Consider the following 17,812-nt stretch of genomic DNA (forward strand, 5'->3'; position numbering starts at 1 on the left):
GTCGAGCCAACCATAATGCGCCATGTCGCCCAACTATCCCCCACTCCACCATCAACATTTTTCAAAGTCAATCGAAGCCCAACAAGTGTCCCACTTGTCCCATTTTGCATCAGATTTTGAAGCCACTTTCTCCACTATCTAATGCACGAAAAATACCCACTTTGGATCAAAATTTTCTCTATAAATAGAGAACCAAAACCTGTATAAATCATCAGATTTTAGAGTGGAAAAAAGACACTTTGTTATTTTTTTTTTCTTTCTTATTTCTAGCTTAGTTTTGCTTGTTTTAGGTGACAAAAATGAGTGAACTATTTTAGAAATATTGGTGAGGTTAGAGTGTAGTTTTTGTACTTCTCATTCTTAATAGTGATATTGATTCTTTCTTATGCTTCATCTCCATATCTCATTAATTATTTTGTTTCTCATCTTCTAATTTCTTTTCTAAAATTATTTAACATCTTTTACATAAGTTCAGTCATGCTTTTTCTTATGTAACTTAGATTGTTAATTTATTTTAGCATATTTGTTATATTGTCTGTCTTTTACTACATTCTGCCAGTGGTATTTTGTTGCTCTTTGATATATAATATGACATGCTATGAAATTAGGAATTAGATTCAATTTAATCTAGATTAACTAATTTGTGCTTTTAACATATACATCTTCCAGTTGCAATTAATGGTATAGAATTGCAACTGTGTTTTGAATTAATATCAATATTAGAATAGGATTTACAGCACAGCATTTCTACCTTACCATGCTTTATATCTGATCAATTTTTCTAATCTATCATTTTAATTTCACAAGTTCCATCTCTTCAATTCTACCTTATTTTTATCTTTTATTTACTAATATAATCTTTAGTTGTATTTGCCTCTCTATGGATATGACATAGGCCGATTACTACTGCGACTGCTTAGGAGTTTATTTGGCGATATCAGGGGGAAGGCTCACACCTCTTTACCACCACATTTCATTATTTTCACTCCTTGCAACCTTTAAAAACTTCTTGGTCGCATCTTCCTTTGTTTCAAGAGCGCGGGTTCTTAGTGAGCGTCCTACCATTCCTTTTTGGCAACCAAAGTTTTTTGAAATGTAAGTTTTTAATGTGATCATTTCAAACTTTTAGCAATTTATCTTTTCATTTCTAGAAGACTTTGCCTTGATCTCATGTTTGTAGAGATATTTCCCTTTGATCTTTGGAGAACACCTCTTTGGATCTTTCAAGATAGTCATAACAAGTAAGTTTTTTACTTAAATTCAACCTTGTGAGCTTAGCTCCGCCCTTAGGATTCTTATTCGTTGTAGCTTGCATGTTTTTAACAATTGATCCATAGGAATTTCAGGGAGTTTGTGTCCTTTGATCACATGTTATTCAGTGCTTGCCAATGACCTTGTTATAATCTTGGTTGCAGATGACTTAGGATTGCTAAGAGTACTGTAGACATCCTACTTTTTCATTCGAATGCTTTGTTCTTAGCTTGAATAGTTTACGAGGAATGATGAGAACACTTGATTTTTCTTTATGAAGTTTAGTAAGAATACCATTTGATTCACTTTGAAAATCCATTCGTATTAGTTTGGTGTTTGTCTTTATCAATAGGGAATTTTCCCTTTTCCTGGTCGAGTGGGTTGCCAGCCAAAGTTATTCTATCTTTTATGATTGCCAACCATGGTAGGTAGATAGTTCTTAGGCTCCTTTACCCTTGTGCTCGCCAATAGTAGCAAGTATAAAGGGTTGTTTACTTTATTTTTAGTCGCCAAGTATTCATCACTAAATGTTCACCGAAATGGGTAGCAATAAGAAAAAGTAGATATTTTTTTGTCAAAATGTTGAGGATATATCAGAAAATATGCATATGATATATCGATATAATTTTTTATAGAAAAGATTTCGGTTATAAAATCGGATATATCAATGAAATGTTATAAAAAAGGAAATGTATTAGAAATTTCTTTAAAATATCACTTAAAGCATAACAACTTCTCTAAAAAATGTGTCAACATATCTAAGTTTATCACTTGAATAACGTTTTTTTTCTAAGTTAGTACAAATATACAATATTACTTATAAGGATAATAATAATAATAATAATAATATAAGTGGTATAAAAAAAACAGAATAATAATATAATCACAATTTTAATGTATGTGTTGTACTCCAAAATAAACACGAATTGAATCGCTTAGTTTGGGGTACAACTAGCAGATAAGCGAATGGAGAAATAAAATAGGTAGAACGTCTAGTTAACTCTTGCATGAGCAGTTCGAGTCAAACGGGGCGTACGACAACCAGATGATCTCCAAGTCACCTATTGCCCTAATAACCTCGCTTGAGACATATGATGACTAGATCGCATTTCACGGTACTCTGAACTTGGGCCATGTCAAGTTCAGTTAGCTCTTCGACATCCAACTCGAGGAAGGTGTTCAGGTCGTGGAAGTCTGGTCATGACGCATAGTGAATGATCCCAAAAGACTCGGAGATTCCTTATATTCTCATTAATGCCTAGATTTTATTTCACATTTATTACCCGAGATAGCAAATGTAAATTATATAGGCAATCATATCTCTTTGTAAATGAGATATTATTTTGATTGATTAGTTACCGTATTTATGCACGTTGTTACCCAAATCTGTCCAGAAAAACCCACTATAAATATGAGGGGAATGGACATGGAAAGGGGCTGCTTATTCATATACTGAAACTCTGTTGAAATTTTAAGAAACTATTTCATCTAGAGCCTAAAAGAGAGTAATAATATTGTCTTGTGGACTAGGTGGATTTTAACCACTAAACCATGTAAAAGTGTGAGTGTAGCCGACGGGGACGTCGGACCCTTAAGGAGGGTGATTGGGACAGTAAGTATCCTGTGATCCGTAGGGGAAAAGACTAGGTAAAAGCTGTCAATATCCAGTGATCCATAGGGGGAAAGACCGGGTAAAAGCTGTGCAATCCCACACCGCTGGGGAAGGTCAAGTGTGATGATTCTAAGACTGTGTAGGTATGGGACTACACAGTTGAAGATGACTTAAATGGATTGATGTGTACTACCTATGCCAACAAGATGCATCTTCTTTTTGATAGCTCATCACTTGAGAACTCCAAAGTTAAGCGTGCTTGATCTTGAGTAGTTTCATGAAGTTTTCCCAGGAAGGGTGCGAGTGAGGACAAAACATGCTTGAAAGACTCGTGTTGGTTTGCAGGGCCAGTCTTCATTCCAGGTTGTAGCCATAATGATGCGAGGCGTTACAAATTGTATCAGAGTCATACTTCATCCTATCCTACCAACGAATCTCTATTTCAGATCATGGCAAACGAAACCTCATCTACAAGTTCTGCAAACTCTAGTGCTTCTATAATATCACCCTTGTCACTTACTCCTTCTTAATCTTTCCGCAAGTCTACAGCCAACAAACTTGACTTTCTTTATGAACTATTATATGTTCCTGCAGAAAACAAGATTACCAATAACAACCTTCCTTTGATTAACCCATACCAAGTTTTCCCAAAATCCATTACTCCTTTTACCCGGTCCATTAAAGCTCTCATCAAACCATCCTACAAAGCCCAAAAGAATATATCCAAGCCTCTAAATTCAGCGAGTGTCAATTGAGACCTACTTTTGAGGTCAAATTCATTACTTTACAAATCCCTCCTGAATTTATTCCCGAGTGGATTGTGCAGGGATTCACCCATATTCATTTTGGTGCCATTCGCTTAACTATTTCCCTTCATGGCCGAAAGGGCCTTCCAATCAGCTGCCAAATGGGTCTACTCGACACCCGAATGAGGAAATACCAACATGCAAGCATTGTAACCATAGAAACTACATTAAACGTATGAACAGTAATAACTACACTATTTCCTAACTTTAATATGTCTCTCAAAGACAATCGCTTGACTAATGCTTTCAAAGTTGAGGTCCAACTGGCTGGAATTGACCAAGATCTTACTTCCATTGGAGCTACTCTTCACTACCAGATGGCATACAGACTCCAAGATCACGCTTTTGATCTTTCCTTGCCAACAGCTGAAGAAGCATTACTGGTCTTGATAGACTCTACCCAAGTTCTCATATGCACTCATATTCCAAGGCAAATCTCTACAGATGATCTTATGAAGATTTTGCCCAGTTCATGGATAACAAACTATGAGATGCTCCATCAACCTCAAAAATTTGTCCAGACTCTTACTGAACCATCTTATCACAAGAAAGAAGATGACTCTTTCAAAATAGTCTTTGACATAACTCAAACAAAGACTCCCAGTTGCTTTACCACCCAGTACATGATGACTTATGTCACACCAACTGATGTGGAAATCCAATCCTTTGATTCTCAAGGCAACCATATTTATGCTTTCAAATCTTCGGATGGACATAAGTATTGGGATGTTTGCGACTGCAAAAGCTACCTAAAAATAAAAAGAAGACCTCCCAAAACCAAAGAGACTTCCTAGCTCAGGAAAATGACTTAAGCAACAGCTAGATAAAGGAGAAAATGAATAAGATTGTTGGGCCAACCCTCTGGAAAGTTTGACTATATAGTCAAATATTCGACTCCCAAAGACTTACCTGACTCTCCTCCAGAACCAACTGGATGGGACATTGAGCTTCCTCCAGCAGACTCCCAAGAGCCTCCGCTTTCGGCTCCTCAACAGAACATTTTGCCATGCTACAAAAAAGCAACAAAATGGATGCGACATCATGGAGAAGTTTTTCCTGCTCAAAATCAGTTCCAACAAATTCCACAAGTATGTATGATGACTACTCCTGCTAATGAGTCAGATTTTCCTTCTCTCAAGAAATTTAATAAACAAGACGACCAAGGTACAGTTTCTCACCACCCAAAGGTTTAAAACCCCACAACCAGGAACGTGGATGAGTCTCTCAAAAAAGTATCTCCAGCCGAAGAAGTTCTCAACTGGCAATCAAAAATATGATTGCCCAAAACAAGGTCTTAAAGCAAGTAGAGTTACAAAATACCATAATAGAGACAACAGGAAAACAATCTCGGACTATTGTCATCGATAAACTCACTGCAAAAATCCAATAGACTCATGAAGAGCTTCCAGGCATCATTAAAGCAAACTCAGTCCCAATGATAGTATTCCTGGAAAAAGAAGCCGAGATGAAGAGCCTTAAAACTCAATATGAATCCCTCAAGAATCAGTTCTGCCAGCAAGAACCGACAAAGGCTCCTTCAACTAGCTATTTGGGAACTTCATCCTCGTTTGGGATAACTATGATGTCAGTCCCTTGACAGTTTGCTACAATACCAAAGACCTCCCAGCCTTTTCCTATTACTAGATCTGTGGAAGAGGTCTCTATTGTAAGACTAAGATGCATACTTGATGAAAACCAACAACAGAAGACAAAAAAGGGAAAGAAGAAGAATCACCAAGCCAGCCGACAGACGAACTTAAGCAACTTAGGGTTCATCCAGCCACAAATCCTCTGTCACAGATGATTCAACATACGAGCACTCTCCACATTGCAAAAAAAGAAACGGATTCAGATGATCAAAACACTTCGGCTAGTTCAGAAGATTCTTCAGATGACTGGTCTAAAGAAATGAGTTCAACTTCTAATGATACTATACCTAGTAATCCTGAAAGTCTATCCAGTGAAAACTTATCCAGCGATGACGATGGAGCAGTTCCACATTTGATGGTTCAACCTGTTGAATCAAACTCATAAACCAACCCAATTATCATAAGTGAAGACGAAAGTGGAAATGAATCAACAACACCACATGTTCCCCAAAAACGAAAGAGTAAAAGTTCAAACTTTCAAACTTTTACTTTAGATGACCTCCCTCCTTCAAAATGGCGCGAAAGGTTCCAAGAGTTTTAGGCTTGGCTCAGCCTAGAATCACAAAGACCAGAAGCACAGACAGAAACCCTTCTCCTCAACTTTGTCTCCCATTTTACACGCACCTTACAAGTCTGGGCGATTACAGACAGATGACGTTTTTACAACTTACATCTGTCACCAATGCCCTGACCTATCTATAAATTGAATTATGCAGACAGGACGCTCAAGTCACTGAAAGACTACGCACAGAATTCTTCAAACTAAAATGTTGTTCAATGGATAAGAGAGATTTTGAGAGGCATTACAAAAAGATGACTCAACGAATCTACCAAATAGGTGGAATTGATGATCCAAATCTAAAACAAGCTTTCCTCTCCTTTCTTAGGAACAGGAAGAACCCTAGCTGATGCTACGATTGGAGAGATCTATCAACTAGTTCTAAAAGCATTAGAAAAGATGTGCTCTCAGCACAAGTTTATCCAAGAATTTATGAAACAATCTAAGAAGCTCGAAAAGGTTTACAGCCAAAAGGACCTACGAATCAAATGTCCATTAGAATCAGCATGTTATTGTCTTCCAGAAAAAAGGAAACACAACAAAAGGGTTAAAACCTTTAAGACCTTAAAATCCTCAAAGGAAAAAGGACGTCACTCATTCAAGTTTCTAAGGAAGTAGTGCTCTTTTAGGAAGAAGTCTGACAGATGTTTCATCTGTGGCGACAAAGGACATTATGCCAAACAATGTCCCAAAGGGAAAACTGCCAAGCTGATCACCCATATTCAACAAACAACTGGCATATCTCTCGAAGAAAATGACCTAGAATCCATCTTCTCTACTGATAACGAGATAAATCCAGAGTCCCTCTGTGCATTTGAACAACAAAAGGCTTCAGATGGATTCTATCACATGGCAGCTATCAATACAATACAACCATCACCGATCATCTCCATGTAGATCCTCTCTACAAAATATGCTCGGCCAGTCAAAGTAGCAGCCTTCTTTGATACAGGAGCATCATACACCATGATGAACCCTGATGTTCTCCCTCCAGAATATTGGAAGAAAGAAAAACAATTCTTGCACGCTGCAAATGGAAGCATTTTCTGTACAGAGCTCATCAGTAAACCAATTACATTACAGTTCTTCCCAGGATGCTCTATCATTCATAGAGTAATTGGCTCAAAATTACCAGGGAATGATCTAATTATTGGTTTTGATGTCTACACCAAGAAAAAGAGTTTACGAATCCATCCTGGTGGCCTTGGCTACAAACAACAATTTTCTCCATGGGAATCCATACCAAACTATTTTCTCATGCCTCATGATCCATTCTCTAAGGTCAGACAACGGCTCATAGAAAATTCCTATGCCACAAGTCATGTCGAGTTCCTCCAAAAATGTGAACACCATCTATGGAAAAATCATTAGTTCTTCATCATTTTATCATTCAAGCTCAATGAAGACGTTAACCCTATCAAGGCAAGTCACCCAGGCATGAACCTAGAGCATCAAAAAAAGGCAACCGAGGAATGCAAAGAACTATTGAACCAACCACCTCTTCATGGGCATGCCATGCTTTCTACATCAATAAGAGATCAGAGTAGGCTCGGGGAAAACAAAGGTTGGTCATCAATTACAAGCTCTTGAACGAATTTTTGGCAAATGATAAATTCCCCCTACCAAACAAGAATTCCTTATTTGCAAGCCTGACAAAGGCTCAAATATTTTTCGAAATTTGATCTAAAGGCAGGATTTTGGCAGTTGGGTATCAAAGAGGAAGATAGGCCCAAAACGGTCTTCTGCATTCCAAATCACCACTATCAGTGGATTGTCCTTCCCTTTGGTCTCAAAACAGCCCCACCACTATTTGAAAAGGCCATGACTAAAATCTACGGCCCCATTCTAGATAAGGCCCTAATCTACATTGATGATATATTGTTTTTCTCACAAGATGAACAAGCCCATCACAATCTACTAGCCCAGTTCATCTATCTCACAGAAGCCCATGGGGTCATGTTATCTGAAAAGAAGATGATCATTGGACAAGCCTAAATTGAATTTCTGGGGATGAAACTTATTAAAGGTCAATATGAGGCCCAACCTCACATAGCCCAAGAATTACTGAAGTTTCCCAGAAAGGACTTCAGAAAGGTCCAAATCCAACAGTTCTTAGGAATTGTAAACTATTTACGGGATTTTGTCTCGTGACTTTTCGGAAATGATAAGACCACTCAGTGACATGCTTAAAAAGAAAACTCCACCATGGTCACAAGAGAAAAATGTAGCAGTCAAAAAAATAAAGGAGATAATGCAGACACTACCAATTTTGCAGATTTCTCCTGATGCGAAAAGAATCTTGCAAACAGACGCTAGTGATCGGTATTGGGGAGCTGTCCAACTTGAACAAGACAAGACAGGGAAAAGAAAAATATGTGGATACAAGAGTGGCCACTTCAAAGACTCTCAGTTCCACTATCATTCTACCCTAAAAGAATTATTAGCAATAAAGATGGGTATTACAAAATTTGAATTCCATCTGATAAGCCATCATTTCTTGGTAGAAACGAACTTTGCCGCGTAAAAATGAATGATTGGTCTAAAAAAGAGCAAAACGACAAATGCCCAACTTTTGAGATTGACAGCTTGGTTTGACATTAAACACATCCAAGGCAAAAACAATATTGTGGCTGATTTCTTATCCAGATCACCCCCTGTTATAAATCTAGCCTCAGGATACTCACCAAGAACCATTCCCATTGTCGTTCAAAAATCATCACATACCATCCCATTCATACTCATGATGGCTTCTTCTTCTTCTGTCAAACACAACCAATCTTTTTGCCGGGATGCAAAAAATATCCTTTTGAAGACGTCCAACAAATCAGCCAGAGAAAGAGCAACTCACAGAGCAATCTTTCTTCATAATTTTATTATTTCCAAACTTGGACCTTCTATACAAAATGACTCTGGAATCCATCCAAAGTATCCATTTGCCCAAATCCTACCTCTTCGAGATGTTATCTTCACACCAAAACCAGTAGCTCACTTTTTCTGGTATTTGGGCAGTGTTTTTACCATAGTTGTCGAGGTACAAACTATGGCCTTGCACACATCCATAAAATCATTCCTCGACCAAGAAAGTTTAGAACCAGCTTGCCAAGTCCAAATCGACATTCTGGACTGGTTCGCTCCATTGGAAAAATGGAAATAGGTCCTATCGACTGAATGCAAAAAGGTCCAAAATAATAGGTCCACTTTTATCTACCCACCAGGCCCAAATGTTACCAGCTCAATGAACTGTTATACTGTTCTCTTTCTTAGTCTTAATGCCAAACTAGATGCAGAATATAATATAGTTATCAATCTGGCATTTGAAGTCTGCAGGTTAAAAGAAGAGCCACTATGTGGTCTTAGGGACCAAGAATACATGGACATCCAAAAAAGTCTGTTTGAGAAAATTCAGAATATACCTCCTGAATTATGGCCCAAGCTAGAAGAAGACGCTCCTTGGGAGACATTCCCTTCTGACTATACTTGCAAAATAAAGAGGGCCCTTGAAGCCTTCTATATTTCAAAAGATGAAACAAATCAGGCTGCCAAACTCGAGAAACTTTAGAGAAAAAATATATGTCACTATACAAACTGAACGACATTGAAGGGGTAATTTTGCGAAAAAGTAATTACTTTGAAGATTCTCAAGACCCATATGCGAACACTGCAGATATGCAAGATCCTTATCTCTTCCAGTACACTGGAAAAGAATGGAATATGACATATACAGACTACGACGCCTGCCCTCCAGCTGGCAGTGATTAGGATGAAGAAAAACTGACAGGATGGAACCCACTTTATGAAGACCTAACATATGATTCTGACTATGGGGCCAGCTATGAAACAATCTTTAAATAAATATTGCGTCTTTTAGCCTTTGGTTAGGGAATCTTATCCCTTATCTTGTATGCTTTACTTTATGCTTTTATCGTTTAGCCTTTATGCTTTTTTCGAAGAATCTTATCCCTTATCCTGTCTAGGGGAATCTTATCCCTTATCTTGTCTACTTTACTTTATGCTTTGGTCAAGGGAGCTTATTCTGTATCATATCCCAACTATGGTTGGTTTTGACTAGGGTGGGTTAAGTTTGTATACTTGAGTACATGGCTATATAAGGCCATCATCTCTCTTTGTGTAAGGCAGAGAACTACGAAGTAATAAAATATCAAAGTGTTTATTATCAAAAATGTTCCTCTAAATCTTCCTTCAAAGAGTTTTGAAGTAGAGATAGTATGCAATATGGATCATATCTGAAGGCAACTACTGTTATAAGATTTTAGATTAACCTTCGAGTTAATCTAGCAATCTATCATTTATGATCATAAGTCACACAGTTTGGAGTGTAAGTCGTGTAGATCCATGTGAGAAATTGTTGGGTTTATTAATTCGTTAGTTTGTCTAACTAACTTATAGCAGGAACACCTTAATGGTATCAGAGCACTAATATCTCTATTGTCGGATTTCTTAATCTACTGTTTGCGAAAAACCGTGTCAACAGTATGTATATAACTAACTTATTATTATTTTAAAAGATAATGATATAAAGTCAATTTTGAATGGATAAATTATTAATATATATATACACAAATTTTATTGGAAAAATTAATTTACTATATATATTATTGAATAATTTTATATATTTTTATAAGTTTTATGAAGAATTTTCATATATTTTTATATTTATGATACTTGTAAATTTTCCAAAAATTTCCATCAATTATCAATATTTCTTTAATATTTTTATTAAATCAAAGTACCGATATTTCCATCGATATGAATATTTTTTTTCCTTGGCGGGTAGTTATACTATTAATCACACATAGGGGGCAACTAGAGGTTCCACTTCTCCCTTGATTCCATTTTCACTTCGTTCTTAGACACTGGAACTCAGACCATCGTATTGTCTTTTTCTTGATCACCTCACATAGTGTGGCGAGCCAGAGACTCATATGTTCTCCTGGTCACTTAGGAGTGGTGACTAGAGACTTCTTGTTTCCTACTGCTATTTCTTTTCCCTTGGTTGCTGGTGATAGGTGAGAAGTTTCGATAATACCATTTGCATCATCCTTCTAGTGGCTTATTGGGAGATTGTCATCGTAGGCAACCAGCACCATAGATGACCAAACATAGTAAAATGATGTAAATGTTGGCACATTTATCTAGAGGGCTTGGACATAGGCTTAGTTTCTTCCTCAAAGGTTAGGTACTCGACATCAATTATCGTCTCATTTTGGTCACCTAACATAGAGTGGCAACAAGAGACACATCATTTTTTTGGTCACCTAGCATGGGGTGGTGACTAGAAGTACTCATTTTCTCTTGGTCGCCTAGAGATGGCGACCAGGCATTACTGTCTTCGTTCTGATCGCCTAACAATGGTGACAAGGATTTCTAGTTCTCTTTTGCTTATGTGCTTCGTGTCCCATATCCCCTATTTGTTTTTCAGATATCTGTTGATGAACATTGGGGAGGTGTATGACCACTTGTCCATGTGATCTGAACCATGGCACCACGTGAGGGCGAGAAAGGAGATAGTTGTGGTCAATATCATTTCCTTTGATAGTTTTGACTTCGACAAAGTTCCAGCGACACTTGATGTCCCAAATGGCGACCCCGTCCCTAAATCAAAGATAAATGAGGCAGAAATTAGTTATCTAACACGAAAGGATGCCCTTTGGGGGTGGCCAAGTGTTTAGAGTTCTTTCTAAGGACGAGCGAGCATATAGGCCTCCTGTAGGATTCCAGGCATGGAGTGTTTTACATTATACGATCGATGCTATTCTTCCAGTGGATAATTACTTTGTAAGAGGTGCTCCATGCTAGTGCTTGGTGCTTAGTTACTAGCGACTAAGGCTGGTCACCAGTCCCCAATGACCAGGACTGTAGACTAATCTCATCTTCTTGCACGATGCTCCCTTTAGGAAATGTATGGATAGTGACTGGGCTCGTTTGGAGGACCCTCGCTACTAGTCTAGCACTTGAAATAGACGGTCAACCCGATCACATGAGGTAGGCAACCAGGGACTGGCCCTTGGTGGATGGTGAGCCCTTGTTGAATGGTGACCAACATCTAGACGCTGGACATAGGCGATCAACTCCTGGTCATTGGTGCCCGACGACTAGGGTTTGTTGCTTAGGCTCTGCCGAGCTTGCCTTGTATTCTTGACATTGCCATTATCATTAGCTACAACTGTGAGAACCTTATGGAGTTAGGCGATCCCAATGATTTGACGTTGGCGACGATAATCAGGCAGTCCTAACATCATCGACCCCCAAATTAGTGTGGTGATCTTCTTCAACCATTCTGTTAGTATATCTTGCATATATTGATTGTCACGTCATTATACCAAAAATAGGTATAACATGCATTGTATCAAAAATGAGGATGAAGCATGAGATTCCATCTCAAAACCAATTAGCAGTCACTTTAATGACATTAAAAAGACGGCTGAGCTTCCAAACTTCATTAACTACCCGACAGTCCCATAAGGCATGATTGATACTTTCCTCACGATCAGAACTAGTACATCTCATGGATATTTTGTCTATCAGAACACCCCTACAAAATGAAACATTGTTGGTGGGTAGCCACGAATGGATTAGTTTCCAAAAAAAATGTTTCTTTTGAGGGAAATTCAAATTCCATAACTTTCTCCACCAACTCTCAATGCTTGTCATGTCAAAAGCTTATGCAAATACTCTATCATTAATGGTTGTTCAATAACCACTTCAGATATTACCATGCACTCCATTCTACTTTCTAAACTACCTTCCAAATTCTTCTAACATGTCTAGTTACACTAACATGTCTAGTAACACTGGCTTTTGGGAAGATGGATACTCCTCATTTGCTTCTTCAGCCATTCTTGCTGATTTAGCCTTTCCTTAGTTTGTTCTAGTTGATGCATCTCCCATAAAAAAAAATTCCTTATATATTTCATAAGCCATTGAGAGTACACTAATGGATAAATAATATTTATTAATGTTATGAGTACTTATATAAATATATATATTTATATAATATCGTTGATTTGAATTCTTATAACAATCAACGAGAATTCAAGCTCATAAATCGATGATTCAGAACAGCTTCTGCAATTGGTCGTCTTCGAAAATCAGGATTCAACATATCCTACATACATAATAAGAGAATAATAAGACATTATGCTGATTCAAAACAAATATAAAGATGAAGAAAATTATTTATGAAAATCTCTTTCAAAATTGATCATTGATTAGTGTGAAATGGTGATATTAGTGTTAATTAATCAAACAGTCAAGATCTAAATTGTATTCAACCTGGAGTAACTCCCAACCAGCTCCATCTCCAAGATCCAGAAACTTCACTGCATCTAATAATCGATCATCTGCTAAACAGTATCTGATAAAACAAAGAAATAAAACATTCCAACATAGCTTTCTCACAATCTATTTGAAGAAATGAACCGAAAAACTACCATTTTGATCAATATACCAAATTCATAGTATATTTATAATCCCATTGCCATAAACTTCTTCATCCTACCGGCCAACCTTAATAATTTTTATTTTTATCTTATTTTTATGGGCACTGATATTAAATGGAGAAAGGAAAGGAACACGTGTCTTCGATATCACAGAACTAGCTAAATACAAACAACGTGCAATGCACATATGCTTAGTTTTATTTACAGAATTTATTAATTATTTTTATTAAATTTGTAATATTGTCATATAAATTTCAAATAAATAATAGTATTATATGTAAAAGAATGACACAAACATATTTTAAGAAAAATTAAACAAAAACATTGTTTTTGGTTTTTTTTAATATATATATAAATAATATGATAACCTTTTTAAATATAAATGATAATTATTTTTAATTAAAATTAAGATTATACATTATATATTATTGTTATAATGATATTTTATAATATTCAAATTTATATTAATATAAGAATTAATTGTCTAATTTTGTATTAAATATTATTATAATAATATTATTTTATAATTTTTGAATTCATATTAATATAATTAGTAAAAAATTAGGATTATATAATATTATCATAATAATATTTTATAACATTTAAATTTATAGTAATATAATTGTTAAATATCTTGTCTTGTATTAAATATTATTATAATAATATTTTATAATATTTGAATTCATATTAATATAATTAGTAAAAAATTAGGTTTATATATTATTATTATTACTACTATTATTATTATAATATTTTATAACATTTAAATTTATATTAATATAATTATTATTAAATATTTAGTCTTGTATTATATATTTTTTTAATAATGATATTTTATAATGTTTGAATTTGAATTTATATTAATATAATTATTAAAAATGCAGTCTTATATTAAATACTATTATAATAATGATATTTTATAATATTTAAATTTATATTAATATAATTAATAAATATTTATTTTTAATTAATTTTAACGGTATATTCCGTTAAATATTTAGAATATTACGTTAAAGTTAACAAAAAAAAAACTTTTAAAACTAAAAATTTCCGTTATCTACACACTTTTTATATAAATAGATAAATAGATATAAAAATATATCTTACTCTCTTGTTGCTTCAATATCCAGCTGGAAAGTGTTTTCTATAAGCCTCTGTAAGCAGATGGGATAAAAAAAACGAAAAGAGTTTCAGGACTTGCTAGTGTCACTCTTATACTGACAAAAGACTAACTGAAGAAGATAATATAGTGACATTCATTATACCTGCAAAGAGAGGCTATCCATTATGCCAGGTTCGCAAAATGGAAGGAAAGCTAAGTATGCAAAAAGAAGACCTGCTTCATATCTACATGGAAAAAAAATGTTAAATGAAGTGTTATACTGAGACGATCTGCTAAAACTAAGTAAATATGTAAAGAAATTACATGTCATCTGCTATTCCGAATGTTCTTTTATCCATAGGTGTGACGGCACCAGCAGCAGATGCTCGTCTCCAAAGTCCTTCAGAGAGTGATGATCCAGGAGCCTCTTCTAGATATGAATACCTGGTCATCCAAAGTTAACGGATTTACAACTGTTCTAAAGTATATTGAACCTGAAAATATTTTATGATGAACATTTAGGAAAAGTTCTGTCATTTGAAAGGTTCTAAGTACCTATAGTACTGTGAGAATTTTATGCAATAAATGTAATAGAATTGGTTTATGATTTGCTCATGGAAAATAAACCATAATAGGTAGCCCTTGACTTGATCACCAAGTACCCGAAACATTTGATTGCCTCCCAGGGTAATATTTAGTATGTTCAATTTTTCCAAGAAAAAAGTGTATTAGTCATAGTTGGTCTGGGGGAAATCTGAATGAATTAACTTGGTAGAGAATTGATATTCAAATTGAGAAATGAGATACAGTTCATTTTAAAGGAAGAAAATTATCCATTAGGAAAATGGTAGCCCTTTCTAATAATGAAAAATATGAAAAAAAATTGAGTAACGACAATAACAGGGTACAGTTAGCAAAATGCATGAATCAGCTTTTCTTATGTAAAAAAAAAATGAAATCAAGATTAGATGCGAAAGAGAGAGTTAGCAACAAGGACTTTACCTAACATCAACAGAAAATGCTAGATCTCTAAGTCGAGGGATCAAGTAAACTGCTTCTCTTTCTGCAATCGTGCTGTTATTCATTGCACAAACTTAGAGAGTTTAGAAGAATTTAATCCGAGAAAACAAGACATATTATGAATTTTTCAAATAAATACTTTAGAGCAATAGAAGATGGTCCAAGACTCTGGTGTAATCTATCATGATCATGCATATAAGCTAGGCCTTTCATAGCTCCCTGAAACAGTTTGATTACAAATTTCCTTCTGCGTTTGATTTTTTCCTCTTCTTCGAAACGATTCCAAGATGATTCACCCAAAGCAACTTTATTTAACACTCTGTCACTTGCATATTTAGTATAGTCGGCAGCACTATATTTCCCATCATTACGAAAAGCAAGCCACTGCAGAGAATGAAATAATTCTCTCAACCAAACTACATCTCACACACAGATAAACACAAATACTTCATTTTAACCAACAAACCTGTTCTCCAGTTTTTGTCTCAAAACCACCTAAGAGTATCGAAATATTCTGACTTAATTCCTTGGGACTGCTCTGCAAAAGTTTTATATAAACAATGAAAAAAATATCAACAGGACTTATTTAGCAATGGTGGTAAGAGTATATACAAAAAGCAAATCCAATAATCAGACGGTAATATAATTAGTATATAATCTCACTTGAAGATATATGTGAGCATTTAGCTCATTTGCAGCCATCATATCAGCCTCAATTCCACCAGCTCGTTGTCCAGGATATACCTTTACCATACAAAATGCTGTATCAGTTTCAGTAATATGTACTTAGTCTACAGAATTAAATAGAACTACATACAAAGATTCCAGAGTGAAATAAGTTTTAGTCAAATATTACCTTGAAAAGAACTGGGATTCCTCTATAGGGACCTTGAGAGACTCTCCCTTCATAAAGCCTGCAAAAGAGCTGCCATGAGTACTATCAGCACCAACGACTGTAAATAGCAGATGAAATAGTTTCATTCAAATTTCGAACCATGTAAATGTCTATTTCCCATTCTAAAATGTTCAACTATACAAAAGTTTTTGAAAAGTTTACCTGATCTTTACACTGCCTTCTCCCACATCTTGAATCCTCAATTGCCCCGTACCTCCAGATGAGTATTCAGAATCTACACCAGATGGAAACCCTGAATAGCTGTTGCCTCAGAACAGAGATAATTATTAGAGCCCATATGAAGAAAAATGAGATACAGAAAAAGACTCAAGGAGAAAACCAGAATACATTAAAACCCGAAACTATAATCAGTAGAAACTAAAGAAGAAGAAGAAAACTACACCATATCAAACGTGATCTAAAACAATAGCATCAAACACTTTTCTAAATGCCAATATGAAACTATATCTCACAGTACAAATACATGCATCTAATTTATATTAATTTGATCAAATAAGTTTAAAATAATCTAAAAATCGTTTTATTTTTCTTACTAGTTTTTTCAATTCAAGCAAATTCTAAAGGCCTAGTCCATCAAATGGTCCATTTTGCATTTAGTTTCCATTCAACTTTCTCATCAAACAAACATAGTGTAAGCATGAATTTCAAGGTAATCAGGCAAAGAAATAAAACTTTATTACTAAAACGATTCCTGAAGAACTACCAAATCAAAAATCTATAAGAACCCAAAAATTCAAGTGTAACCTATCGTTTTCTACCGAGCCTATCAGAAAGTTAAAGGAGAATTTCAAGTGTAACCTTGTTACATTCATGAAGCCATAGCTCCCGATGAGTCGGCCCACCTCGAACGAGTCAGAGCTGGTGATAAGGCTCGCCTTACAGAACCGACTCGTTCGAGTTCTGGTGAGTGAGTTGAAACTCGAGGAACCTGGGAAGGGAAGAGTGGGTCTGTGAATGCGAAGGCGAAGGCGCGTGGAGAAGCAATCGGGTGGTGTGAGGAGCATGATAGCCCAACCGTGCTCCGCCGCTGCTTTTTATTTTTTACTCTTTTTTTCTGTTGACGGAAAAGGGCGCCAGTGGCCGTTAAATGAAACATGGTTGAAGATAAGTGGGGCTATGCTATCCGAACCGGAGTCCAGTGCAGTTCTAAATCTACAATTCCTTCAGTAATCAATTTTAGCATAAAAATAAAAATATATATATTGTCAGCAAAAAAGAAAAAAATTCTATTCTCAAATGACACGAGAATTGGTGTATCTACATTTTATAATAGTCTTAAAAATTGTACAAACTTTATTTTATCACAAATTAGTAAATACTATTGTTATACCCATTTTTTTTTTTGGACATTTATAATATTTTATAAAATAACAATTATTAAGAGACGATGAACAAAATTAATTACATTTCTGTTATCACAAAGCACTAAACAAACTA

General features: G+C 35.4%; 2 protein-coding genes across 2 annotated transcripts; one reads left to right on the forward strand and one right to left on the reverse strand.

Moving 5' to 3' along the window:
* The first annotated feature begins 3,881 nt into the window (after positions 1-3,881).
* LOC133815278 (uncharacterized) lies at positions 3,882-5,703 on the forward strand. Its single transcript, XM_062248133.1, has 3 exons — positions 3,882-4,347; positions 4,552-4,833; positions 5,375-5,703. The coding sequence occupies exons 1-3, from the start codon at positions 3,882-3,884 to the stop codon at positions 5,701-5,703; spliced, it is 1,077 nt and encodes a 358-aa protein (XP_062104117.1).
* A 7,127-nt stretch (positions 5,704-12,830) lies between these two features.
* On the reverse strand, positions 12,831-17,499 carry LOC133819089 (uncharacterized). Its single transcript, XM_062252254.1, has 12 exons — positions 17,174-17,499; positions 16,517-16,615; positions 16,316-16,373; positions 16,123-16,203; positions 15,926-15,997; positions 15,599-15,843; positions 15,442-15,513; positions 14,764-14,883; positions 14,603-14,684; positions 14,445-14,491; positions 13,171-13,252; positions 12,831-13,003 (listed from the first exon to the last, which is right to left on the reverse strand). The coding sequence occupies exons 1-12, from the start codon at positions 17,377-17,379 to the stop codon at positions 12,920-12,922; spliced, it is 1,248 nt and encodes a 415-aa protein (XP_062108238.1). The 5' UTR covers positions 17,380-17,499; the 3' UTR covers positions 12,831-12,919.
* Between the last annotated feature and the right edge of the window lie 313 nt (positions 17,500-17,812).

This window comes from Humulus lupulus, chromosome 2 (genome assembly GCF_963169125.1).
Source record: "Humulus lupulus chromosome 2, drHumLupu1.1, whole genome shotgun sequence".
In the NCBI taxonomy this organism is placed as follows: Eukaryota; Viridiplantae; Streptophyta; class Magnoliopsida; order Rosales; family Cannabaceae; genus Humulus; species Humulus lupulus.

What these genes read in the sequence shown, in the direction of transcription:
- LOC133815278 (XM_062248133.1), top strand. Translation starts at nt 3,882, where the DNA reads ATGTCTCTCAAAGACAATCGCTTGACTAATGCTTTCAAAGTTGAGGTC. An exon ending in CCAATCCTTTGATTCTCAAG is followed by an intron (nt 4,348 to 4,551) that starts GCAACCATATTT and finishes TTGACTATATAG; the next exon opens with TCAAATATTCGACTCCCAAA. An exon ending in TAATAAACAAGACGACCAAG is followed by an intron (nt 4,834 to 5,374) that starts GTACAGTTTCTC and finishes AACCAACAACAG; the next exon opens with AAGACAAAAAAGGGAAAGAA.
- LOC133819089 (XM_062252254.1), bottom strand. Translation starts at nt 17,379, where the DNA reads ATGCTCCTCACACCACCCGATTGCTTCTCCACGCGCCTTCGCCTTCGC. An exon ending in GAATCCCAGTTCTTTTCAAG is followed by an intron (nt 16,204 to 16,315) that starts GTAATATTTGAC and finishes TGTATGGTAAAG; the next exon opens with GTATATCCTGGACAACGAGC. An exon ending in ATGCTCACATATATCTTCAA is followed by an intron (nt 15,998 to 16,122) that starts GTGAGATTATAT and finishes AAACTTTTGCAG; the next exon opens with AGCAGTCCCAAGGAATTAAG.